This window comes from Ursus arctos, unplaced genomic scaffold, assembly GCF_023065955.2.
Source record: "Ursus arctos isolate Adak ecotype North America unplaced genomic scaffold, UrsArc2.0 scaffold_7, whole genome shotgun sequence".
Lineage (NCBI taxonomy): Eukaryota > Metazoa > Chordata > Mammalia > Carnivora > Ursidae > Ursus > Ursus arctos.
Window position 1 is genome coordinate 30478176 of NW_026623089.1, and position 26618 is coordinate 30504793.

General features: G+C 47.4%; 1 protein-coding gene across 1 annotated transcript in view; it reads left to right on the forward strand.

Moving 5' to 3' along the window:
- Positions 1 to 26618, forward strand: part of TLL2 (tolloid like 2) — a 120497-nt gene that overhangs the window by 18196 nt on the left and 75683 nt on the right. Inside the window, exon 2 of the mRNA XM_026493767.4 lies at positions 5868 to 5978. Within this exon, the coding sequence (XP_026349552.1) occupies positions 5868 to 5978 (111 nt within the window). The remainder of the gene's footprint in view (positions 1 to 5867; positions 5979 to 26618) is intronic.

Here is a 26618-nt window from a genome sequence, read left to right on the forward strand (position 1 = left end):
ATCATTTCAAGGCAAAGATGGACGGCAGTTGAGAGTGGACTTGAGAGGTGGCCCAGAGCAAATTGCCTAATCGCCTAAGCCTGCTTTTCTCATCTGAAAAATGAGTGTGATGATGTGTATTGCATGGAGTGCTGTCGGCCGGGTTAGAGGAGCGTAAGAGCTTGGCGTCTGGCTGGTGCTCAAGAATGATCAGTCCCTTTCTCTTCAGTGCCCTGCTCCTGAGAGAAGAACTGAGACATCAGATTTGGGAGGAAAAGAGAGAGCTGATCCAAGATAAAGGGGGATGTGTTGGAAGGACCTCAGCTCTGTGTCACTGGAAGTGTATGAGAAGAGGCTATTCAGGCATGAGTGGATGGGTTGGACCTGAGGACCAGTAGGGCCCCTTCTAGGCTTCAGAGTCTATAACTCCTGGAGGATTGCTGAGCAGTGCAACAGTCTCCGAAGGGTGTTCCTTAGATCAGGATTCAGTGAAAAGAGATTCCAGGGAAAACCACATTGGGAAAGGCTGCATTCTCTTTCTCTTGGAGACTCGTGATATTTGTTAGGGTTGTAAAGGCTCTGAGAAGTCCTGCAGTAAGGAAAGCTATTTAATGCCATATTCTTATTAGAATGTGAAACTTTGGGAAAAGTGGCTTGGTCAGGGAGAAATCTGACTTGGGAATCGGGAGGCCTTGGTTAACTTAAAACATCCGTGAAGCCTCATCCTGATTGCATGACCTTGGCCAAGTCTTATCTCCTCTCTGGTACTTCATTTGAGGTTGATGTATAGAATGCATTTGGCCTGGTACCCGAGACAGAGTGCTGTATGCTTCTGTTGTAGATGGGGAAAGACAGGCAGGGCAAGATGCTGTGAGAATCCTGGGGTGGGAGCCTTTCCCTGCAAGGCTGACTCATGGTCATCTTTTGCAGCCTTGAGGGTCAGGCATACACATGGAATCAGATGGGAAACATAACATTAAGGATACTCATCATTATTATTACAGTAGTGTGCTGGAGCTGGTTCTTACCTGCAAGCTTTTGAGAGCCCAGAGTATGCTTCTTTTCCCAACACCATGTTCTGCCACCTTGAAATCAGCCATGGTGGGAGTTACACCAGGGAAATCAGCAAACGCTACAAACCAGGGCTCTCCCTTCCCCTAGCCAATCGTTAATTATCAGCACATCACTGATTAGATATCATTAGAAAATATTTAAAATTAGTCTCCTTTTATATTTGCAAATTTCTTATATAATAACTTTAAAACTGTATCTGACTACTTTAAAGATTTCTAGTTTTGGTTTCTGAAAAACATTTTTCCTATTGTATTTCATTATCTGTTCCGACATAGTTACTAGCCAGAGCTTCCTAACAAAACACCACCACCTTGTGACAGCTCCCTAAATTGCAGGCTGGAGTTCCAGTGGGGTCAGCCAAGACTGAAGCCCATGGCGTTTTCATTGATGTGCATTTTAGATGCTTCCTCTGGCCTCTCCTTTCCAGTTCTGTAGTTCTGTGAAGAATTACCCTGCTTGACCTCGTCGTTACAGCCATGACAAGTGTAAGAGGGGTACAGGGGAGCCTGTGCCCCCAGGTGCGTGATTGATTGAGGCAAAATCTCTGGTGCCTTGGGTCCGTTCTTCCCAACGTTAGTGTGCATGCGCTCTCCCTGGGAATCTTGTTCACATGCAGCTTCTGATTCAACAGGTCTGGTGTGGGTCCTGCTCTCTTGAATTTCTGTGGAGCTCTGAGACAGTGATGCTGCTGCTTGCCTGTGGATTACACTTTAGTAGCCAGGGTTGAGGGGGCAGGGGAGAAAAAGTTTACCCCAGTGATGGGAATCCTCCCAGAGCTTCTCTTAGGAGATTGCCATGGGCCGTGTTTTGCCTTTGGTAAGAATTCAATAGCTGTATGTTTTGAATGCACAGACTTAGCTCATTTGATTCTATATATTGTTCAGCCATTTTGTTGATTAATTTTTAAATTTTAATTTTTTTTTTACTTATTTGGAATTTATTTTGGTGTAGTGTAAGTTCAAAGCCAACCCGATTTTTCCTCCAACAGCTAACCTAGTTGTCTCAACATAATTCATTGATTAGTCCCCCTCTTTCTACAAATTTGTGAGACCTCCTCATTATGAATTTTGTCGTAGAGCCAGAGATTGCTTCCAGACTATTCTATGTTTCAGGGTTGTTGTAGCTTTGTAACATATTTTAATGTCCGATGAAGCCAGTCTTCCTTTGGTACGCTTTCTTGACTGTTACCACCTAATTATGCAGGTGAACTTTAATATCAGTTTGTCAATAATAAAAGCATTATTGGGATTTTGATTGAAGTATAATTAAACCTACACATTAATTTGAAAAGAATGAACGTTTCAGGAACATAGTGTGTTTTCCTTTTCATGTCCGTCACTTTTTGTAGCTTTTAGTAGAATTTTACATTCTTGACATAGTATCCCACTTTTTTTAAAAAAAGATTTTATTTATTTATGTGACAGAGAGACAGCCAGCGAGAGAGGGAACACAAGCAGGGGGAGTGGGAGAGGAAGAAGCAGGCTCCTAGTGGAGGAGCCTGATGTGGGGCTCGATCCCATAACGCCGGGATCACGCCCTGAGCCGAAGGCAGACGCCCAACGACTGCGCCACCCAGGCGCCCCTGTATCCCACTTTTTGTATCAAGGTTATTCCTAGATATGTGTTGCTTTTTGCTATTTTAAATATAATTTATTATTTTATTTTATGTTATTTTATTTATGTCATATTATATACAATTTTATTTTATATTATTTATATTATATTCATAATATGGCCATTAACTATCTGTAGCAATTTAAATTTAAGTTAATTACAATAAAATAGGGGCGCCTGGGTGGCACAGCGGTTAAGTGTCTGCCTTTGGCTCAGGGCATGATCCCGGCGTTATGGGATCGAGCCCCACATCAGGCTCTTCCGCTATGAGCCTGCTTCTTCCTCTCCCACTCTGCCTGCTTGTGTTCCCTCTCTCACTGGCTGTCTCTATCTCTGTCGGATAAATAAATAAAAATAAAATCTTAAAAAAAAAAATTTTTAAGTTAATTACAATAAAATAAAAGGTAAAATTCAGTTCCTCAGTTGCACCAGGCACATATCAAGTGCCCAGTACCACATACTGAAGAGCTCTGCCACCATTGCAGAAAGTACTGTTGCACAGTGGTGTAGTGCAAATTATCGATCCATCATTTTTTCTTGTGTGTTGTGACAGTAACTTATTTTATTTGGGAATGCTTTTCAATCTATTCTTTTAGATTTCTAGGAAGAGCAGTTGCTTGTATACCACACTCCTGGTTTCTTTTCTGCTGCCCAGATTCTCTTCCTAAAGATGAAAGCAGCCAATCCGAGGGCGAACACACCCCCTTGAGGGTAGCCCCTCCCAAACTTGCCCGTGGCAGACATCACTAATGCATCACAGCACTCTTTGCTGTTCCCTGAACTATTGTTGTTTTCGAAACTGACATCATGGTGCCCTGCTCTGCTCTGGCTCTTGAGATGGAATAGGATGCGGTGGCAGGCCACGAGGTGTCTTCCCCACATGGGGGTTAGAGCTCTCCAGAGGAGGGCTCTGATTCCACCTCCTGTGAGTAGTTCTCCAATCATCTTTTCTCCGTGGCCCTCAATGGCTCCATTCAGGGGGGCCTGTGTTTTCTTTTCCATTATTCTCAATGGCCGTATCTGAAGAGGACCTCTTTTTCAGTCCACTTCCTTCCCCATAGAAGGTTGGGGGCCCAAGGATCATTTGAGGTCATTTTAAGTCTAAAACAGTTGCAGTCTCCTGCAGGCCGTGCTAGTGACTCTTCTGGGACAATACTTTTCTGAAATGTTAGTCATCTTCCTGTTTGATTCAGCTGCACGTGCGGTGGCCACACCACGGTTGTTTTCTAGACATGCCTCTCTCTCTGGACTTCGTTGCTGGCACCTGGCATTTGCTAGGCCTCTGTGGGGAAACCATGCTTTTGGTGTCCTGCCCTTCCCTATTCTCCCACTGAAAGAATGTACTGGGCACCATCTTGATTGGTCCTTGCCGTAAAGTTGAATGTTGGTTTTTTTTTTCTTACACAGATTTCTTGAGGTATAATTTACATATTATATAATTTACCCGTTGTAAGTGTACAATTCAATGTTTTAGTAAATTCATAGTTGTGCAATCATCATCACAATTAAAATATAGAACACTTCCAGATCTCAGTAGTCAGATCTCAGTCCTGCCCTCAACCCTAGCAATCACTAATCCTTCTAGCTCTATAAATTAGCCTTTTCTAGACATTTAATATAAATGGAATCATGTAATATGTAGTCTTTCCTACCTAGCCTCTTTCACTTAGCATGATGGTTTTGAGATTCATACATGTTGTAGTCAATACATACATGTGTCAATAGTTTGTTCTTAATTGCTAAATAGTTTACCATTTTATAGATATACCCCATTTTGTTTATCTGTTCAACAGCTGATAGACATTTATGTTGTTTTCAAGTTTGGGACTATTATGAATAACGTTGCTATAAACATTCGAGTTTATGTCTTTGTGTGGACATATCTTTTCATTTCTCTTGGGAAGATTTCCTAGGAGTGGAATTGCTGGGTCTTATGATAAGATTATGTTTAACTTTTTAGGAAACTGCCAAATGATTTTCCATGGTAGTATGCCATCTTATCTTCCAACTAGCAATGGATGAAGGTTCCCATTTCTCCACACCACAAAGCTAAGCCTTCGTTACTCAAAGGCCCTTTCAATTTTTCTTTTATTGTTTAGCGATGAGAATAGGTTGGCTCTTTTTGAATTTCTGGACTCTCTCGCCTTTTCATTCCCAGTATAAATCGCACAATTCTCTAAAAAACCTTCTTCTTTCTTATAGTACCTTACCAAACACAGCTAGTAGCAACCAAGGCATGCTATTAACATTCTGACTCTCGATCTTTTCACCTAAAGCTATAGCTCATTCAGCTTATTGTCTGCCTTCCAAGTGAATGCAGGCCAATATTTTTACCAGGTACCTCATCACTGCATAACATAGGTCACCTCCTTCCAGGCTTCAGTAAGTTTCCTTGACACCCACTGCCTTGCCCAAACACAGTGGATTTTTGTTACAGCAGCACATTACCTCTGATAGCAATTTCTGTATTTGTCAGGATAAAGGGGTTGTGTTCTAGTAACAAATAGCCCCAAATCTCACAGACTTGTAAAACTAGCAGTTTTTATTCTCCTCTTTCATGCTACATTTTCATCCTGATCATCCATACCCCTGCTCCACATCAATTTACTCTAGATCCTGGGGTGATAGAGTTACCCCTATCTGGAACATTGCTTGTCTTTTGGGAAAGGAAAAAGAGGACATGTGAATTGTGCACTAACTCTTAAAGCTTTCTCTCACATTTATTTATCAGGGAAGGTGAAGTGGCCGATTCTGACATTAATGGAGCAGAGAAATATAATCTTCCCCCAGGGAGGGGCAGCAAACATTGTGAATAATAGTATCATTTATCACATTATGCTTTTCTTTTATATCCTGGGGACTCCGGAGAAGAAAGAAAGAGCTGTCTCTGTGTGGTGGTTTTGCCCAGAGCTGCTTACAGCTCGAGTAAGACAGGGTGCCCTTTCAAAATACCTTACAGACCTAGGCCTTGATTTTCATGGTGATTGGCGCCAGCCCTGTGGCTCTGATACACAGAATTATTAAATGCCATTCTTCTGTCTCTACCAGCCCTATGTGTTAGGTTCAGGCAGAGATTTGATTGGATGGATTGTCATTTCTAGAGTTTGCTACCCAACATCCCATGTCCTCTGGGGCATTAATAAATCCAATTTTTTCTGATCTCCAGCTTAAATGGATCCATTTATGTCTTTTCTCTCCAGCTGTCTTTTGGGGAGACATTGCCTTAGATGAAGAGGACCTGAAGTTATTTCACATCGACAAAGCCAGAGACTGGATCAAGCAGTCAGTAGAGGAAGGGGGACATAGCACAGGTACGTATTGTGTCCCCCATTTTCTTTCTCTGGGGAGGGGGGTCAGGGACCCTGGCAAGGGTGGATGTGGACTACAAGACATCAGTATTTGACCTGTCAGCCCCATGCCCCCCTGTCTGTGGAAAACCAGAGGGGTCACTCTTTCTGCACTGCGGGCTGTGGACTAGGAACCTCCAGATTGGCTGATCCTTGTAAGAGATCTCCATTTGCCTCTTTATCTGAAGGTTCAGGCTCCAACTCAGAGGGTTCAGACTTGAGCTCAGTGTGGGCTCTCAGGACGTTGGCCTCCGGGTGGGTCCAGCACTTCCCAGACTGGAGGGAATGACTACATGGACTCCATTTCGGGCATGTCTGTTGATGAGGCTGCTAATGCCCGGCACTGGGGAAGACGTTTGCTCGCGGGGCACTGTGCACTTGTCCTGCAGACAAACCAGGAGACCGATGGGGCCGGGAAACACGATGGGGCTTCAGGCTAACTACTCTTCTCCCTCCTTGCCTCCACTCTGGGGGGAATAGTAGTGGGACTAGTCTCTTGAGTTCTCAACCCCCCCCCCCCCCCACTGGGCTCAGACACCTCAGCCCTGGGAATCCCCGTTCTTAGCAGCAGCACAAGGGCTGCACCGTGAGGCTGATGGGCCGGTGTGGCTAGCCATGGCTGGCTCTTTAGTGACCAGGGCTCATATTGGCCCCCTGCTACGCTGCCTTTGCCACCTGCCGCCCCTCCCCCACCCTCTTTTCCTTTCTTTTGAGACTTTTAAAACCTTATTGTGGTAAAAACACAAGATCTTAACAAATTTTGAAGTGCACAAATAGTATTATAAACTATAGGCTCAGTGTGGTATGGCCGATCTCCAGGGCTTATTCATCTTGCATAACTGAGATTTGTACCCTTTTTTGGGGCACCTGTCATGGCCAAGTGCAGTGCTGGAAAAAGAGGAGGAAGATGAGATCCCTAGCCTTCAGGGAGACCATTCACACCAGGCAGACAGGATGTAGACCTGGGCAAGCTCTCTAACATCTCCAAGGTTGAGTTTTCCTATCTGCAAAATGGGGATGAAACCATCACTCACACCACAAGGGATTGGAAGGATCAAGTCCCAGGGTCCTGGGCTAGCCTGGGCCTGGCACATAGCAAATTCTCAGGCAATGGCAGATATTATCACTGAGGTGCTCCTCTCTAGGGGAATGAGACTGACAGGTGAAGAGATAAACGGCAATTCCTCACGGCAGGGGCTGTGATGAACCAAGAGAAGTGGGAAGAGAGAAGAGTGAGGGAAGGAAATCTAAGCAGGTGAGCCAGGAAAGGCATTGTGGGAATGGACCCTCTTGCATTGTGTCTTGAAGGATGAGAATGAGTTCTTGAAGTAAAGAACGGAGAAAGGACATTTCGGGCAGTGGGGAAGCCACATGGGGAGTATGAGAGGGCCCCTCTTTACTCGGGGAGCAGTGGTAAGATGTGAGTCCCTGGAGGGTAGGCTGTGGTAGAGAGACACACCTGCAGAGGTTGGCGGGGTAGACGGTGAGGGTGCCTGTCAGAGGGGTGGGTGGGAATGTGCCCAGAGTGAGGGGGCAACTCCCATGGCTTACGAGGAATACAAGCAGCTCCAGGGACGGGCCAAGTCCAAGCTCCCCCCAGGGGCTGGGGGATGAGGGGAGAGCAAGAGGGCAGAGGTTGTCAGGAGATCAGAGGGACCCCACTGCCAGGGGTTGGGAGGAGGGAAGAAGAGTTTAGTCCTTTAGAACTTCTTTTTGGTGTCTGGTTCTATAACTATAATTTCTTAGGAGTTTTGAGGCCTCTTGTGTGGTTTGAATAGTCTGTTCAAATTCTAAATGGATTTTTGCAAACCAAATTATTTTTCACACCAACATATATGACCTTAATTGAGTTCTAACAAAAGGAAGCATCTCATCATAATTCTACTCCAACTAACCAGTTCTTACCTGGAGGCCTAGAGAAGTTGAACTGATTGTAATCTCTGTGTGGTTAAAATTTTTAAAACTTTTTTTTCAATATTACTTAAAAAGTGTAAACCTCATATATCTCAAATATACAGGATGATAGAACTTTTACCTATGTCTACATAAACACCACCCAGACCAACACATGGAACATTTCCAGAAACATAGACAACTCCCTTGTGCCCCCTCGCAGTCAGTACCCATCCCACAGCAGCCACTAGCCTGGCCTCGGTCACACAGACTCATTTTACCTGCGGAAATAGAATCACACAGCATGTATTCTTTGTGTCTGTCTTATTTCATTCAGCTTTTTGACCTTGTTGAGTGCAGTAGTTTGTTCTCTCTCGTTGTTGTGTGGTATTCTCTCACGTGGACTGAATGCTAGCTTAGTCGTCCTTAGACCATTCACAGTTTTGGGCAACGATCAATAAAGCTGCTACTGACGTTCTTATACATATCTTTTGGCGGACACGAGCACTCCTTTCCACTGGGCAACCAGGAGTGGGATTACTGGGTCAGAGGCTACGTAAATTCAGCTTTAGCACATATTGTCTCTTCTCCAACGTAGTTGTACCAGTTTACATTCTGTGTGGGTGCATGCTGATTCGGAAGGCAGGAGTGGTGTCCGTGCAAGACCGGGTGAAGGCTTTGGGGGTGGGGGGCGTGGTCTGTCTGGCTTGGGGACGCTTCTCCCATACTCTGGACCAGCTCAGCGGTTAGTTGGTATTCATCCGCCAACACGAATGTTCAGGGTCACCCGATCAGGTGACCTGCCATGGCACGGCATGGGGCTTGGCAAACGTAAGTGGGAGACCCCAGAGAGAGGCTGGCAGTGGGCAGCCACCATGCCAGCTGTGGGCCAGCTCCCGGAGAGTTGCCTGCCCAGAAGGTTGCCCCAGGATGCTGCAGTGAAGGGAAGCCTAGCAGCCCTGCCTTTGCCTCCCTCACGGCACTCCCCCGAGGCCAACATGGTCAGCCTCCGGCCTAAGAACTTGAGTCTTCTCTTTCCTTCCTTCCTGCGAACTCAGGGCAGACCCTGGAACCATCTCCTATGGGCCTAAAAGCTCAAGAGCTCCCACAGGGCTTTGCTTCCAGAAGAGTGGTTAAAGCACTGGTTATAGTCATGGGCTTTAGGATCAGACTGTCTGGGTTTGGATCCTTGAACTGGGCCTCAGTTTCTTCATCTATCAAATGGGAATAGTAATGTTATAAGGATAAAAATACATATAAAGTGCTCGGCACAGTGCCTGCCTAATAATAAGTGCTCAATAAATATCAACTCTGCCACCTCCTCATTGTTAGTAGTAGTATTTGCAGAAAGCACGCTGACCTGGGAGGGTTTAGGCTAACGTGGAGAATGGGGGAAATTTGCTATGTGCTGGAGGGAACATTGGCAGCTTGGGTTTGAGGCCTTTGAAACATATACCTACCTGGTGTTTCCTCCTTCCCAAGCTTGGAATGTATTTTCTGGTGTGCTTTTATGGCAAAGTGATTTTTACCCTGATCACTTTTTTCTGTGGGCCAATAGTACTTTGCATCCATCTAGAATAGTTATTTTATTTTCAGAATGGGAATTTTTTTTATTGTTTTTGCTGATGAAATGAATACTGCCAGTTGTTTAAAAAAAAAAAAAGAAAGTCCAATAGCTCAAAACTGTACAAAGTAGAAAGTAAAAATCTCCTGTTCTCCCAGCCCCAGGGATCCGTGTCATTATCTGTTTGCTGGATTCCTTCCAGCCTCACTGGGCTCAGGCTGTGTGCATAAGAGACTTTTGAAATACAGAAGGGATTTTTCTCAACACCCTCTTGTGCAACCTGCATCTTTCAGTTAACACCACCTCATAGACATCTTTTCACGCGGTACATTGTGGCCTGTCACACTTATGGCACAGCTCTGCCGTCATTCATCAAACTAATCCCGTATGGATGACATGAAGAGTGTTTCCCTTTTCTTCCTGTAATTTTTTCCTATTAGAAACAATGGTACTGTGAACAACTTTGTGCAACGATCCTTAAACATTTGCTTTGATTAAAAAAAAATTAAAAAGAACCACATCTTTGCTCCATCTTCCTACTTCCAAATGTGTGAAAGGATGTATTCTTAGATTTAGGTTGTTTCATTTCCAAGCTTTGGTTAGTGCCCCTGAATTTGAGGGGAAGGAAGGAGGTTCAGGGGGAAGTGGGGCTGAATCCCTGGAGGGGGATCAGAGCAGGGAGGGCTCAGAACCCTGCAGTGTAGCCCCAGAGGCCTTCTTTTCCTGTTTCATCCTGTGAGTTTGGAGCTGCTTTCTTGGCTGCAGAATGAAACAATGCCCTAGAGATGACCAAAGTGGCCTCATTCCCTAGGTACGCCCAATGTCCTAAATTCAGTGAGTGGCAGAACCAGGACTAGAACCAGCTTTCCCAGCTCCCATGTGGTCCTCCACTGGACCAACCTGTCCACCATGTTGCCAGTTATAAGAAACAGAGAACAGCAGAGGTGCGTGTAATCATTCCTTTGCCATCCCTTGGAGGGTAGGCTGGAGGCTTTCTGTGCCAAAGGGTGAGCAAAGACCTTGTGCCTGGGTTGGTTTATGAGCTCATGCGGGCTGCTGCACTGGGCACAGAGCAAAGCTGCGGGGACCCCAAGCAGGGAGCACCCCCGTCATTCACTTAGAAGAATCAGTCTCGCTGCCTCTAGTCCCTCCTTCCCCATCCTGCTTCCAGGTGATCTTCCTGGCCCTGACCTTGCGACCACAGCAATGTCCCCCCAAACTCATGTCTACCTGGAACCTCAGAATGTGACCTTGTTTGGGACTAGAGGGTTTGCAGATGTAATTAGTTCAGGGACTTGAGATGAGCCCTAAATCCAGTGATGGGAGTCTTTATAAGAAGAGGAGAGCAAACAGACACGGCGAGGAGGAAGAGTATGTGAAGAGGGCAGCAGAGACTGGAGTGAAGCATCTATAAGCCTGGGAACACCCAGGATTGCCTAAGCCACTCCTGGTTAGCAGGAGGCGAGGAAGGCTTCTTCCCTAGAGCCTTCAGAGGGAGCATGGCTCTGCCAACACCTTGATTACTGGAAAAGGATGGATTTCTGTTGTTTCAAGCCACACGCTTTATGGTGCTATGTTAGAGCAGTCCTAGGAGACCCACACAACAGCTACACTCCTTGAAATCCTCGGTGGCTCCCATCACTTAGCAGTAACATTCCTGAGTCTGACCTTGGTCTGGGCTGTCCTTGCTCAGTCTACAACCTACATATCCAGCCCTCTTCCCTCTCCTTGTGCTCCAGCCAAACAGAATGCCACTGTGTCTGTACAAGCCCCTTGCTTCTCTCCTTTCAGCCTTCTATTCCATCTCGGCCCTCTGCTCCAGGTCTCCATTCTGCAGAGAAAGAAATGAAAGCCCAGAGAAAGCCAGTGACTCCTCCAGGGCCCTACAACTGGTACACTCTCATGACACAACTTACTCAGCACGGCTGCCAGCTTGGAAGGCCACCTGGGTTGACGGTGCTGTTAAAATTAGCCTCATGTTGTGCTTGGGATGGAAAGAGCTCTATTTTCTCCCCATTTTCAGACAGACCCCTGCCCCTGCCATGGGAGCTGCCAGAGGAAGTGGCAGTAGCATTTTGGATGTGTGCGGGGCAAGGAGGCAAGAGCGCATTCTTTGGGGAGAGAAAGTCCTTCTGTGTGCATTTTATTTGCAGAAAGAAGAATGGGAGCTCTGAGAAGCCATGGGCCAAGCTGTTCTATGAATGGGACCCTTGAATTAACATTGCAGAGTTTCCTAAAGCTGCTAATCGGATTAGCTGTGTAGTGAAGGAAGTACTTAGCAGGACACACACACAGACACACACGCAGGCACACACACACTCCCCGACCATCCTGCATCTTCTTCGATGGGGTGGGGCAGAGCCTGATAGCCCCGTTTCCAAGTTCCGAGACACCTGTTCTGCTAACCACACAAGGTGGAGGGCAATGTGGTTGATGTTTTGGACTTTTGTTTGTTTGTACCTTCCCTGAAGAGTCCAGGAAGCCAGTGTTTCACATTCTTATCTTTGCAAATACCTGGAACCTGGAGAGGAAGTCTCGCCTTGTCGTTACCTCCATCCAGATGATGGATCTGATTTCTTGGGCTTTGTTGTGAGGACTTGGAAAGGGGAGATGGTTGTAATGACTTATTGGCTCTGATGGAAGCTGATGGCCCCGTCTTGTCTATTCTGAGCCACTGGGCCATGTCCAGCTCTATTTAAGAAACCAACCTGCCTCTAAATCCTCCGTTCCTAAATTCCTGCTGTCTGTGTGAGTGTCTGCATATGCCCAGTGTCTTGGGCCCTGAGCGCAAAAGAATGAAATAGCAGGAGTGCACGATGTAGGTCTGGATACCTTGCCTGCCCTCTCTGGGCCTCCGCTCTGAATCATGCGAGCCCTTCCACCTGCGAGCCCCTTCAGCGCCTGGAGTTCCTTTTCTCACTCTGCCCAGGACTCGGAGTGGCACACGCTACCGTCACCTGGTCTCAGTGCTCCCATCGAATAGCCACATCCTCACTTTTTTCAAGCCAGTTTGAGCTCTGGATTTGAACTCTCATGTTTGGGGCTAGAGAAAAGAGGGGACGCCAAGGCCATTGGGCATTAAGGGCAAAATTTAGGCATACAAGGCTAATGCATACCCACGAGGTACCCACGCACACTATGAGGGTTTCTGGGCTCTGCCGTCCAGGGTTTGAAGCTCTAAAAGGAGGCCCAACCTGTCTCTGCTCCCAACACGTTTTTAGCTTGGAGACTTTTGAGAGGGTTTGTGGGTGGGGTTGTTTTAAGCAGCCCCACTGACAGGCTGTGATTTTCAGCCTCTCTTCCTGTGGAGACATTCCCTAAACTTTGCAGATGGCTTTACCATCTCGTTAATTTTCTTTAGCGGGGGTGGGAGTGTCCAGGTAAGAACTGGGGCAAGGGGTGGCTCCCTGCGACGTCTTGTAGAAGGGACAATGTCCTGAGTCATGGGTGTATGCCAGATCAGATTCTTGCTGGGGCACTTTGTTGGGTTCAAGTCTGTCCTCCAGCATCGTGCAATGCCACATGCCGTCTTAGCAAGATCTGGTGGCCTGTGCTGCGGGCGCCGCTGATCTTCCTCATCCTTTCCACCAGATATCTCCTCAAGAGCTTTGGAGGAGGGGATGCCTAGAGAATAAGGTCTCTAAGTATATTGTACGTGGCATTCGGGCTTCGTAGGCCGGCCCCTTTGAGAGTCTGGTGAGCGTGATGAGCACTTCTCCGAGAAGAAAGTACAAACACACACACACAATTTCGCTACTCCACACAATTTCCACTCCTCCACGGATCCCAAGTTACGAAACTGGTGCGTGGTCTACCTTTTCTGTCTACTTCCACCCTGCTGGAGATGTTCTTCTCGTGTGGACATCCGGACCTTGCAGAACTGCAGTGTAGAAAGGATAGTGGAGTCAGGCGGGCCTCGGTTTTCCTCTCTGGCTCCGTATTGATTAGCTGGGGGACTTAGGGTGACTCATCCCTTATCTGTAAAATGGGATATTAATGCCCGTCTTGCAGGGGGATTGAAAAGTGTGATAGGTAGAGCCCTTACGCCAGGGTCTGAGCCCTGGTAGGTGCCCCGCGGCTGCCCCCGTGCTGGCTCATCTGTCTTCTCTTTTCTCTGGCCCACCTCTGTGTCTCAGACTGCACATCCCCCTACGCCCCAGAATCCATCTGCATTGCTCTGCATACTCTGCAGCACCTTGCTGGGGTCTCTGGAGCTGGTCCAGCACCGCTGCCATCTGACACCCACGGGACCGCTCGGTCAATTCCCTAGCCTTCCCCGGTCCTCAGGAGTCAAACTCTAGGATCGCACAGTTGGCCAGAGAGAGACCTGAGAATGGATCAGATGCTGGTAGCAACAACAAAAAGAATACTATTAGCTAGCGTTTGCCGCGAATGTCTTACAGACTCTCAACACAGGGTCTCATTGAACCTTCACACAGCAGTTCTACAGGGTAGGTACTGTGGGTGTAGACACAAAGGCTAGTGTTCAGAGAGGTATGTAACTAACTCTGATACAGTGGATTCCTGGCAGAGCCCAGATTCGGATTTAACTCTCAGGTGAAAGGCCCTACTTTTAGCCTTTACACTTCATTGCTTCTAGAAGCAGCTGCTGGCATCACCACTGACACTGTCCCCATGAGCCGGGAAGACCTGGTCTCCCCATCAGCACCCCTGAGAGGCAGTGGGGAAAGATGGGGGAGAGTTCCAGGCACCACCGGGGCTGCACCTCATCGTGCCCTCTGTTGTCTCAGGTCACATTCAGTGTGTGCCTTGCTACACCCCCCAGCCTATCCCAGCTATGACTCGTGTTTCATCTTGGCTCGTCCTCTTTGGTTCCAGCATCGGGCTAGGCCTGTGAAAGATTCCAGACAAACACCCGTGGTCTGTGAATGGGGCCACGAGTCTCAGGAGAGCTTGGTGGCCTCCATGCTTCTCTGCTCCTCTGCTCCCCCATAGGTCAGTTGGGGTTAGGACTGTTTCCTTGAATGTAGGATGCATCTGATTGTGGGGTGCCACCAATGAAAGAAATGCTTAGGGGGTGGTGCCCTCGGGCTGGGCAAGCCCCAGTCACTGTGCAGGACGTGTCTGGAAAGGGCATCCTTTGGCCATGTGGCCAAAAGCTTATCTTTACTGGGCCCCTCACATGGATTCCCAGATGAAAAATGTGGTCCTTAGGTCTTTTCCATGCCAGAGAGGGAGTGCCGGCATTCCTACTCACTCTTCCAGGGCTCCTTTCATCCCTTCCCTCCCCAGACCTGTGCCCCCCCCAACCCCCAGCTGACTGCTCCCATCCCACCTCTGAGAATTCTCCTTGCTCCTGTGGTGTAGAACTTGATCTCTGCTTGCTGAACTCCTCCTCTGGCATGTGTCTGCCTCACAGCTCTGCTGACCCTCTGACACCAACATTCCCTTCCTCCCACCTTCCTTCAAGTGACAGATGCTAATTGGGGACCTCTTCTGTGCTCAGCACCAAGGATACCCACTTTCTCTCCTGCCATTCAAGAGATGGAGCTTTAATGACGGATGTGATTATGGTCATGTTTCAGAGTATGGGAGGGATGGGGCAGCTTGGCGGGGCGGGACCTGGGATCCAAAGCCCCTGCTGGTGTGGGGCAGCCACCAACCTCCCAGAGGAGGTGTGGTCCAGTAGACAGAGGGAAGGCCCCAGGTGACAGCTGTCATCCAGGCAGGACTTGGTGTTGGGGATCCAGCCTGGGGCACAGGGCCTGCCAACGGGCAGAACAGGGCCACTGGGAGGGCAAGGGCAGAGACCCAGGCAAACAGCATCAGAAGGACCTTTAGTCAAACTCACAGGAAGTTCCAGTTTTGTGCTGCGAGCTTGGGAGGACAAGGCAAGGACCCCCAATACTTCGGGGGCATGGGTATTAGGGAGGACAATAAGCTGGAGACTTGGCCTGAGAGAATAAAATAAAGGTAAGGGTCAGAAATTAGGCAGGAGCACGTAGATCCAAACCGGTCAAAGGTGAAGTGCTGCTGAGACCCTCCCATGTTGAGCCTAAGCTCCCTATATCCATCCCCTACCCCCCGACCTAGGACGGGGCGGCCACAGTGTCACGGCGGGCTGAGCCCAAAGACCACAGTCAGCAGCCGGGAAGGGAGGACAGTGGGGCAGGAATTGGGCAAGGCCTGGCAGCTCTTCTGCCCATAAAGTCTTCAGTTTAGTAAGACGATTTGAGATGATAAAGAGGCATCTGATAAAATGCACATCTGTTCTTTGGGAAGGAAAAAAGAATGCAACATAAGGATTCTATCATCTCATTCCCTGGGGCCTTATTCAGAGGCTGACTTATACCTTGGATTGAAGCCAGAGTTCTCTATGAACTTGAAGTGTTGGGAAAAGTAAATTCACCTTTAGGTTGATTTTTGTTATGACTGCATTTCTCAGAATCTGGGGAAACTGGGCGGGAAGTCCACTTGGAGCCACAGTGGGTGCAGAGCTGGGTGAGGGAGGGGTGGTGACCACCCTCGGGCATTCATCCAGGGAGTCACAATCCTGGGCCCCTCATGGACCTCGAATCCGGGAGCCTGAGTCAAAATTAGGAGATTAGCTTTAGAAACCCGGACAAACAAGATTTAGCACCTGGCATTGTAGGCAAAGTTCTCTCCGTTTCAACTTACAGTATCCCGCTCAAGATAGCTCAAGTAAAGAGTTTACTTAAGAATATATTCTCAGGGCCACCTGCAGACAGAAACAGAGAAGAGCCAGCCTCTCGGGGACTGGACTAGGAATTGGAGGGAAAGGAGCAAAGCTGGCCTCTCCTCTCAGGAGCCATAGAGTGCCTTATTTTTGCTTTTGCCTCTTCTTGCACCTGACCCGTCGTGGCCGCCATGCCTCAATTCCCATCATGATCCTCAGCTCGAGTGTTCTCCGCTCGATGCCTGCAGTGCCTCCCTAGGTAGGGTGCTGTGCAAGTCCTAAGAGTAGCAGGACTGTCCCAAGGAGAGAGTATAAAGTGAGCTGACCAGACAGCTGACAGCAGAGCCCCTTGGAGGCAGGCAGGGGAAACAAAGTTATACAGAAGCGGGTGGGTCTGCGTCTGTGGCTCCAGAGAAGAATGAATGATGGAGCAGCCTCCGCTTTGAGGAGGTGATGGGTGAGTGAAGACCCCCAGGCGTGCAGGTGTGGAGGTAGTCCCTTTTGGGTTAACTTGATCTTGGGGCCACACCTCGTAACTTCACACCCACTTTACCGTTGATATTATTTCCATGGGAAAATAGTTCATGAGTTTCCATCAGCCATCTTAATACACGGGATCTGGGAACACAGCCTCACAAGCGCTGGGGATGGCCTGTATCGGACGAGGACCCAATCGGGGCCCCTCGGCTTTGGCTCACAGAAAGATTGTGCCTTACCTCCCCAGACATCATTCTTTGGTCCCTCATAATCTGATTCCCTTTCTCACTGCACTTTAACTGGGTATGTCTTTGTGTTTATTGAATGGAATTCTAGGTTTCCTGTTCTTAAATAGTAGATCTCTAGAGCAGAATGAAATGAAATAAACCATACTTGAGGCTTGCTTATTTATGCTGCCTTCCAGTCCATTGTTCTAGTATCAGTGGCCCAGATATAAAAAATATTCCCCATCCTGACTTAACCCTGTGGTGAATCCTTTTTGATAAAATAAAGGATGCGTTTATCCAATAAGGAATCACCCCCTAAATATTTTGAACTTAGTATTTTCAGTTTTCTTAAAGCTACACACCTTTGCTTTTGTATTTCTTGGCCCTTCTAGACGTGCACATTTTGTCACAGCTGGAACCTGACCTCTGTCGCAAATGCACTTTCTCAAGTATTTTCTTCCTGGGTGTGATAATGAACTCAGTTGTTTTTGGACAAAACCAGTGCCACAGCCCTTCAGAGTTAGCCACTGCATGACAGACCTTGGCCATGTCACTTCGCTTCACTTTTCTTATCTGTAAAATGAAGGGTTGTGCACTACGCTTCCTGAGGGCCAAGAAGCGTCCCTTGGTCCTTTTGCCAACGATAACCCGGAAGTGTATGGAGACTAAATGTGTGGTCTCTGCTGCATGCACAGTTGATTAGAGAACCACAGTACCTGTGGCTCCTCCTTCATTTGATGACTCCTGGAACTTCAGAATGTTCTGCTCAAATTGTATCTAACCTGAGACCCTCCAGTGGGCTCGCCTAGGTGTTGGCAGAAACCTGCCAGGCCTCCCTTCATCCTGTTTTAGAAAAAACACCATGCAACAATGGGCAGGAGAGAGAAGGTGAAGAGTGTGGAGACTGCCTCCCACCGCAAAGCCACTGAGCACCAGTGACAAGTGGGCTGGGCCCCGAGAGCTGGAGATGCAGACTGGTGGTCCTGCCAGTGTGTTTGGGATGAGACTCCTGTCCCATTTCCACTGTGCTAACCTGTGGCCGATGTGCAGAGTGGCCAGAGCAAGATCCCATGTCTTCGGGGGCTGTTTACAGTGACGTCTGTAGGTCATTATCTCGTGGTTTCCAAGGAGGTCCAGGGAGAGGAGGTGATGATGGTGGGAGTTGCCAGTGGAATCTCATCCTGTGTTCTGGTCATCTTATTTCTCTTCGGTGTCCTTTAATGAGCTTGTTTGCCCACAAACAGTGAGAGAAAAGCCCCTGCTGGCCTTGGCACTGAGCCTCTAACTCGCTTCTGCTACTCCTTGCTTTCTGCTTCCCAGGTGCTCTTCTCCCCTCCTGCACCCCTAGACCTGGGCTGCCATGCCATTGCCTGAGGAAGGAGCTCCTGTCTTCTCTGATGTTGGCACCCCCTAGAGGCATGGCTTTCCCATTCACTCTGCCGCCCAGAGGTCCTAAGCGGTCAGCCCACCAGCCAAATCTGGTCTGCAGATGTGTTTTGTTTGTTTTGTAGTGCTCACATTTTTAAACTTGCTGCCAACATTTGGGAAAAAAATCAGATTTCTCATAAAAATCCGGAACTAACTCTGGCTTCTCTTGAAAAGTTGGGAGATCTGGCCATGCTGGTCCAGCGTTTCCACATGGCAACAATCAACGGAGTTGCATAAGGATCACTTGACCTGCAGAGGAGTGCGTGCTCTGTGGTTTGCCGCAGACCCCACTAGCCCTCTTTGTCTTTCACAGCCAGCGTCTTGCACTCTGATGTGTTGCTTGCCTGCCCCCCAGCTCTAGCATCTGAGTTTGTGTGTTGGGCCAGTGGGGAAAGGATACCATCCTTGGGCCCTAAATTAGTTCCCATGGCACTGGCCATACCGCTTCTCTCTTCTCCACCAAGGGAGGAGGGTCCCAGAGCTTCAACTGTTGCCTGGTCATCTGAAAGAAGGTCATCTTCTGGAGGCTCTTTTCTTTTTTTTTTTTTTTTAAAGATTTTATTTATTTATTTGACAGAGATAGAGACAGCCAGCGAGAGAGGGAACACAAGCAGGGGGAGTGGGAGAGGAAGAAGCAGGCTCATAGCAGAAGAGCCTGACGTGGGGCTCGATCCCAGATCGCCGGGATCATGCCCTGAGCCGAAGGCAGATGCTTAACCGCTGTGCCACCCAGGCGCCCCTGGAGGCTCTTTTCTTGAACTTTCAGTCTCTGGCACCAACTTGCAATACAGCATGCTGTGTCTGGGGCTCTGCATGGCACTGGGGAAGAAACACAGAACAAGGCAGACCGGGCACACTCAGTGTCTTGGAGGGCGTGCTGGGAGGGCCCAGCAAATGCACTGGCATCAGAAATGGGCCTTTGTGCCCTAGTGAATCAGTGGGACGGGACCATTAATAGATATTAACTTCTCTGAAGCAAAGGGGCCATTACACTTCACTGACATATGCCATCACCTAGAAAAACCCTAGTCACCTTAACCTCTTTTTACCTCTTAAAGGTGAAGCCATTGCTCTGCAGTTCTCCTTGAACAGAGCCGACTTCTCTCCAGAAAGGTCAAACAAAGACAGGCCATGGAGCTCTGTGATCCTTTCTGCTTCTCTCCTCCAGTTCCCTGGAGAGGGCTTGGGTTGGTCTTCCTTTCTTTGTTTTCCTGAGTTCCCTGCTACTCTTTCTGTGACCCAATCCATGGGGCTTGCTCTTTGAGACCTCTGTAAATCTTTACCGGTCATTTGGTCATCTGTGCAAAGGCCATGTGATAAAACCCTTGTAAGATTTTCTATGAGGACAAACGTGTGTCTCTTCTGAACTTCTTACTTTATAGTGGGAATCCTACCCCTCAAGTCTAGGTAACCCTTTCTTCAGTATCTGGGGTTTTCCCTTCATCCTCTGCTCCTGTCACATAGTAAGGGACAGAGCCATGAGGCAAAGGCCGAGAGCTGGGGGTTAGACCCTCCCAGCTCTGCTGCATACCAGCTGGTGACCACAGATCAAGTGCTTTACCTTGCTGAAACTTGGTTTCCTCATCTGTAAAATGGGGACAACAATTACAATACCTCACCCCACACAGGGGCAGTGAATATTGGCTGGAATAATATATGCCAACATTTGCCAATCCAGTTCTGTCCAACTTAGATGGACGTATTTGTTAAACATGTGTCACGAACACTGCACGGGGGAAATACACAGAGTGCTATCTCTGGCCACAGAGTTAAGTGTCTCGTTAGGGACAACAGACTTGGTTCACAAATAGTTATACTGTGGGCGTGGTATGATCGGGCCCAGGAGCTCCTTGAGAGGAAGGACTGGGTCTGGTCTGTTTTTCTATCTCTGGCCGCTGGTACAATGGCTGGCACAGAGAGGTGCCCCATAAGAGCTTGTTGAATGAGGGAATGAATGAACGAATGAGTGACTAAAGCACCGTGAAGGAGATGTAAATGAAGCACAGAGGAGGGGATGCTTCTGGAGGAGTGGAGCTGGGCGTTAAAGGATTTTGACTAGGGTGGTAGCTGGAAGGATTGTGCGTTGCAGGGGGAAGGCAGAGCTTGAAGGCAGTCATGGAGGAGGAGCTTGGCAGGGGGACCGAGTGGTTCGGGGTGGCTGGAAGGTCGGTGGGACGTGGCAGGTGGAGGAGAGAAGCTGGAAAGACGCATTGGGATTACACTCTGGGGGGACTTGGGCTGAGGACTGTGCCCCCATAGGCTGTCCTCTTCTCTGCCCCAGGGCCTGCAATGTCTTTGCCCCTCACCATCTGCCTTTCCCTCAAACTCTGCCACCCCTTCTCTGGGAAGCCCCACATGCCCAGATCTCTTCCTTTTCTCCCAGGCTGGGCAGTGAGCTCTGTGAACCATCATGTGTCTGTGTGCTCCCAGTGCCTAGTCCTCTGATGCTCGCCAAAGTTGCTCAGTAAACAATTCTTCACAAAGGGAAATTTCCATTTCCCCCAGACTCCACACAATTGTTACCATTAATCTCATTATTTTGCTGCTTAAATAGTTGGAAAAAGACACCCCATTTTGCTTTTATTTTCATTTCTTGGGGTAAACTTCTATATAATTACCTACCAGTTAGATTTTTCTTTTATGATGTATTCACCAACTTCCTTACTCCAATGGCTACTGGATAGAGTTTTTCTCACTGATCTGCATGGGCTATTTGTATAATATGGATAGTACCCATTGTTACCCTCAATGCAGACGTTTTCCCCTATTTGGGTGATTTGTTTCCAGGTTAGGGGATTCATCTTTCTGATACACAAATGCTTTAAAGTTTTTGAAATTGAATGTGTCAAACCAAATTTTCTTTTTCTTACGCTTCTGAACATATGAAATTTTTCCTACTGTAACTTTGGGAAATAACATATTTTTTCTAATGCTTTCCTATGGTTGGTTTGTTTACACTTCACTCTTTCTATCCAGTTGGATTTTCTTTGAGGGTAGGGTTGATACCCCTCCCCCTAATTTCTGAATAATAATCTTAACACCGTCTACTGCATATTCTTTCCTAATGGTTTGGCAATGTTCCTTTATGATGTAGTGTGTGTTTTTATCCTTCATTCACCTATGTGTCTTGTCATGTTAGTTTCTTCATGTGTTTAATATTTGATGGGCTGCGTCCTTCCTCATCGCCCTTGCTCTGGGTTTTTTAAGAAATGTCTTGGATAATCTCACTTGTTTATTCTTCTAGGGGAGTCTAGGAATCACATTTCTACAAAAATCTAAGAGGATCCCAACAAAATGTTCTTAGAATTTGGATCATGGTTGCGTTAAACCCTTAACTTCCTTTGGAGAAACTGACCCATTTATATCATTTACTCACTCCTTCCAGGAACGTGGAATGCTTCTTCTTCACTTACTATTATCTTTACAAATTGCAATAAAATGTATAATTCTCCCAGAGCAGTTAGACATATTTCCTGTTAAAGTTACCCCAAGTCTCTTATGTTAACCATTCTGATGGGTCGTCTAAAATGGTCCTTTCCACTGGCATATTTCAGCATGATGACTGTGGAAGGGAGTGCCTTGATCACATCTCAGAGCAGACTCGGGCTTTCCTCCATCCCCTTCTCTTTTTTTTTTTTTTTTTAAAGATTTTATTTATTTATTTGACAGAGATAGAGACAGCCAGCGAGAGAGGAAACACAAGCAGGGGGAGTGGGAGAGGAAGAAGCAGGCTCATAGCGGAGGAGCCTGATGTGGGGCTCGATCCCATAACTCTGGGATCACGCCCTGAGCCGAAGGCAGACGCTTAACCGCTGTGCCACCCAGGCGCCCCTCCATCCCCTTCTCTTAGCTAGCTGCACACCGAACATACTAGCTTTAGGTCACCATCACCTAACGAGCTCACCTAAGTACCCTCCTCTCCATCGCTATGGTCTGCCCGCTTTAGGATGTCATCACTTCTTGTTTGGAGTCCAGCCTCCATGTCTGCTGGCCTCTCTTGCTTCCCTCCCTCCCTGTCTGCCAGGTCCATCCCAGGCCTGGCGATATCTCATCGAAGAAGGTGGAGCTGGTGTTTTAGAGGGTGTCATGGAGGCAGGCAGTTAACATGTAAGCACGTAAACAAGGTCATTGCTGATAATGCTCAATGAACCCTGAAGGGAATGAATGGGGACTGAGAACTTTCTTCAAGAATCTTCCTTTTATGCATTCAGCTTATAAGTCCAAATTTTGGTTCAAATTTCGGCCCTCAGCATCTCAGGAAAGGATTTAATTGGTGTTCTACCATGCTCCTCAGTTCTTGCTGCTTCACCATCAGCCACGAACACTGTGGGTCTGAATTTTTACCCCCGTGTCTCTCTAGTGTCTCACCACTGCCACACCTGACTACTCCCTGCCTTAGAAGCACACCCCTTCAGAAGCTTCTAGAAATCTGTGTGTGGGAGAAGCCCCAAATCGCCCTGTATTATAAAGGCTGTCAGTGGAGGCACAGGGGCCTGGGATTACATCTGGGTTTTGCCTCTTACTAGCTGTGTGACTGAGGATGGATTAGAGTCAGTAGTGATAATAGTAATCACAGTAATAGCTAACTTGGTGAGTGCTGATTGGGGGCCGGCATTGTTCTATGCCTTGCATGTATTATCTCTCTTAATCTTCATAGCAACTTTATGAGGTGAATCCTCTTATCCTCATTTTATGGATGAGGACTCTGAAAGAGAAAGAGGTTAAGTGACTTGTTTAAGTTCCCACAGCTAGGAAGTGGTGAAGTAAAGGCTGAATCCTAAGCCCTCTGACTCTGGACCTTGGCTGTAGGTCCATCTTGCAAGCCACCTGATTTGCTTGAATCTCAGGTAAACAGAGATCAGGTAGGTGGTAGGTAGGATGTTACGTTCGTGCTCCCTGACAGACCTCACCCGCACAGTCATTCCCTGGTACCGTCCTCTCCCTCTATGACCCTGGGCTCGGGTATGGAACTTGCTTTGGCCAGTAGAACCCTAAAGAGCATGATGGAAGCAGAAGCCTTTACAAAGAAGTGGCACATTGGGACGCATCGTTTCTGAATGCTGCCTCTTGGAAGCATCCTGCCATTAGGAAGCCCAACAGAGCCATGCTGTTAGGAAGCCCAAGAGGGCTTGTACGTAGAGGCCACGTGGAAAAGGGCCGAGGCCCCAGACATACAGCTCCATGTGAGCCATTGTGGTCATCCCTCAGCCATCTGAGCTCTTCCAGCTAAGGCCCCAGACACTGTGGAGTAGACAAGCCAGCGCCATTTGTTCTTTGCCCCAATTCCTGGCCCACAGAATTGGAAACAAGCCTCAAATGATTATTGTAAGTCACCCTGTTGCTGTGTAGTTTGCTACACAGCAATGAATGATGGAAACAGCCTTTGAAGAAGCCAAGGCCAGGCTGGGTGTGAAAGACGTGGGCCACGTGTATTAGAGTCCCTGGAGGCCAGGCTCAGGAGACCACTGGAGGCTTGAAGCCAGGTGAGCAACAGGGACTGCTTCAAGATCATGCCTAAGCAAAAGGTCTGGCATCGTTGTAACAACAATCAGGGACCAGGAAAAACACAGGTGCAGGCATTCAGGACAGGTGGAGCAGAATGGATATCTGGATGGAGGCTCTGGGAAGAGAGCACTCCAATCTGCATGATTAAGAAGCCTCCCATGAGCTTCCCCCTGGATTGGGAGCAAATTCTGAGGCCTCATTAGCCAGTAGTTGGATACGGGTGGGATCCAGGTAACTGGTTGGAGAAGGGAGGGCTGGATCTGGAAATCACTTACCCAACACCGTCTGAGAGAAAGTTCTGACTGGCCCTCTCACTTCTCGGCCATGAACTTTCCTGCCTTCCATCTTGCCGAGGTGTGGACTCATTACTTTTTCTTTCTATGGTCAGAACTGAAAAGCAGAAAAAACCGACTGGACCACGATGTTTCCATCTGTAGAAACACAACTATATTTCTTGCTTTCCCAGCAGAGAAAGGTTTTCCTGGCAGCTACCTGTGTGTGTGTGTGTGTGTGTGTGTGTGCACATATGTGTGTATACGCCGTGTGTGTGCACGGCAAAGTGCAGAGCACATGTTCATAGGCAAGTGTGTGCTATAATCTAGCTCTTTTTTGGGGGGGAAATTCCTTTATTTCCTGATTATAAAAGTAAACACAATTTGGAAATTACAAAAAGTATGTAAGAAAATAAAATTCACCCAAAAATCAACCAGAGATCATCACAACGAGTATTGTGAGTATTTCCATCCAGCCTTTTCTCCCCCATCTTTTCTGTAGATGCTTTTTCAAAACCGATGGGATCATACCCAGGTCTGTTGGAATCTCCCTGGGCATTATTTCCTTATCTGTTTTTTGATTTACAATATGAACATTTTCCCACTTGGTAAACTCTCTTCTAAAACAGTTTTCGAGGTTACATAGTGTTCCATTACATAATAATTCATTTTACCACCCCCTATTGGGGGTGCGGCTATCACAGTCTTTCTTATGAAAATGTGGAGATGAAACAGTCTTTTGTCTTCATTGTCAGTCAGTTCCTTAGTGCCAATATTCAGAAGTCATATTCTTGGGTCAAAGTCATTTTACTGCCTGTTTTGATAGATCTTGCTAAATTACCTCATAAATGTTACCAATTTATATTCCTGCTCCACCAGCAGTGTATAAGAATTCCCTTTTTATTATACACTTGCTGATATTAAATCATTTCATTAACAAAAGCTGGCAATGATCTCTTAACTCATTTCCCCTTTCCCTTCTGTAGCATTTAAAATTTGGCATAGATATAAAATTTACTTGGCACTGATTTGCTTAGGATTACGCGTTGATTACCATAGTGGTTGACTAGTTCATTCCTAAATCAACCTGTTAAGGGGGCTTGGCCTCCTTTTTTTTTTTTTTTTCCTAATGAATACTTAAAACCTCCACTGAGCAGGTGTTTCATGCCCTGACCGAGGTGGGCAGATATGTCCTCCATCGGCCTGGCCTGAGATGCTCTCTCAGACCACACTCGAACAGGTGTGGGCTAGAGGGCAGGGAAGCACGGGTTCTGGAGTCAGATGGACCAGACTGGGAATGCAGAATCCGTCACTAACCAGCTGGGTGACCGCCAACAACTTACTCCTGACCCTTTGTTTTCTCTTCTGTAAAAGAGGAATAATATTACTTATTCATGGGATCACGTGCATATTACATATGACCACAGGGCATGGCAAATTAAGGCTGCTTAAGGCACGGTTGTGAGGATCAGACTCGACAGCGCTGCACAAGCCAGCCGCGCGTTCCGCAGGCACAGCTTCTGCCACGCTGCCCTCAGCCCTGGCTCCAGCCAGCGGGACTCATTTTCCTTCCGCGGGCTGGTTTTACCTGCTGGGTTTTTGTTTGTTTGCTTGTTTTTGCTTTTGTTTTGTTTGGTTTTAGTTTTTTTGCTAGAACGCTCACCCCAGAGGGACATCCTTCTTTCATCATTGGGGTCTCAGCTCAAATGCCATCTACTCAGAGGGCCCTCCCATCCCCCATTGCTCTTTCATAAAACCGTTCTAATTTCTTCAAAGTGCTTCATCCCTCCACGGAATGATCTCATTGTTGATTGTTGATTTTAATCCTCTGCACTAGAGCCATGAAGGCACCATGAAGGGAGGCGCTGGCTGTCCCGTCTTCCGGAACGTGGCCCAGCGCTGCCCAAAGCAGACCCTCAACCAAGATTTATAGAATAGTAAGAAAGTAATTTTTTGGATCTTGTGCTAGAGACCTTTTTTTTTGTTTTGTTTTTAAGAGTAAAACAAAGCAGCTTCATGATAGATTTACTACCTCTGGCAGGTCAGAGCTGTAAATACAGGTGTACTAAAAGTGAGTCGATGGAGGGGCGCCTGGGTGGCTCAGTCGGTTAAGTGCCGGCCTCTGGTTCAGGTCATGATCTCAGTGTCCTAGGATGACGCCCTGCATTGGGATCCCTGCTCAGCGAGGAGTCTGCTTCTCCTTCTCCCTCTGCCCCTCCCCCCCACATGCCCGCACACCCGTGCCCTCTCTCTCAAATAATTAAATAAATAAAATCTTTAAAAACAAATAAAAGTGAGTAAGTGGAGAGTGCAGGTTGGCCTGGCAGATTTACTTCAGTGTGTGACATAGATGAAAAGATTTGACACAAGACCGTCTGGAGAGAATCTCAACCTTTCTGCCCAGTGGCTGTGTGTCTCCAGTGGTATCTTAATTGCTCTAAGCCTCAGTTACCGTGCTTGTAAAATGGGAATGATATCCACCTCAGAGGGCTGGCTTGAGGATTAAAAAGATTAATGTATGTGTAGTACCTGCAAATAATCAACACTTTAAAAATGGTAGTTATTCTTGTGTTTAAGAAA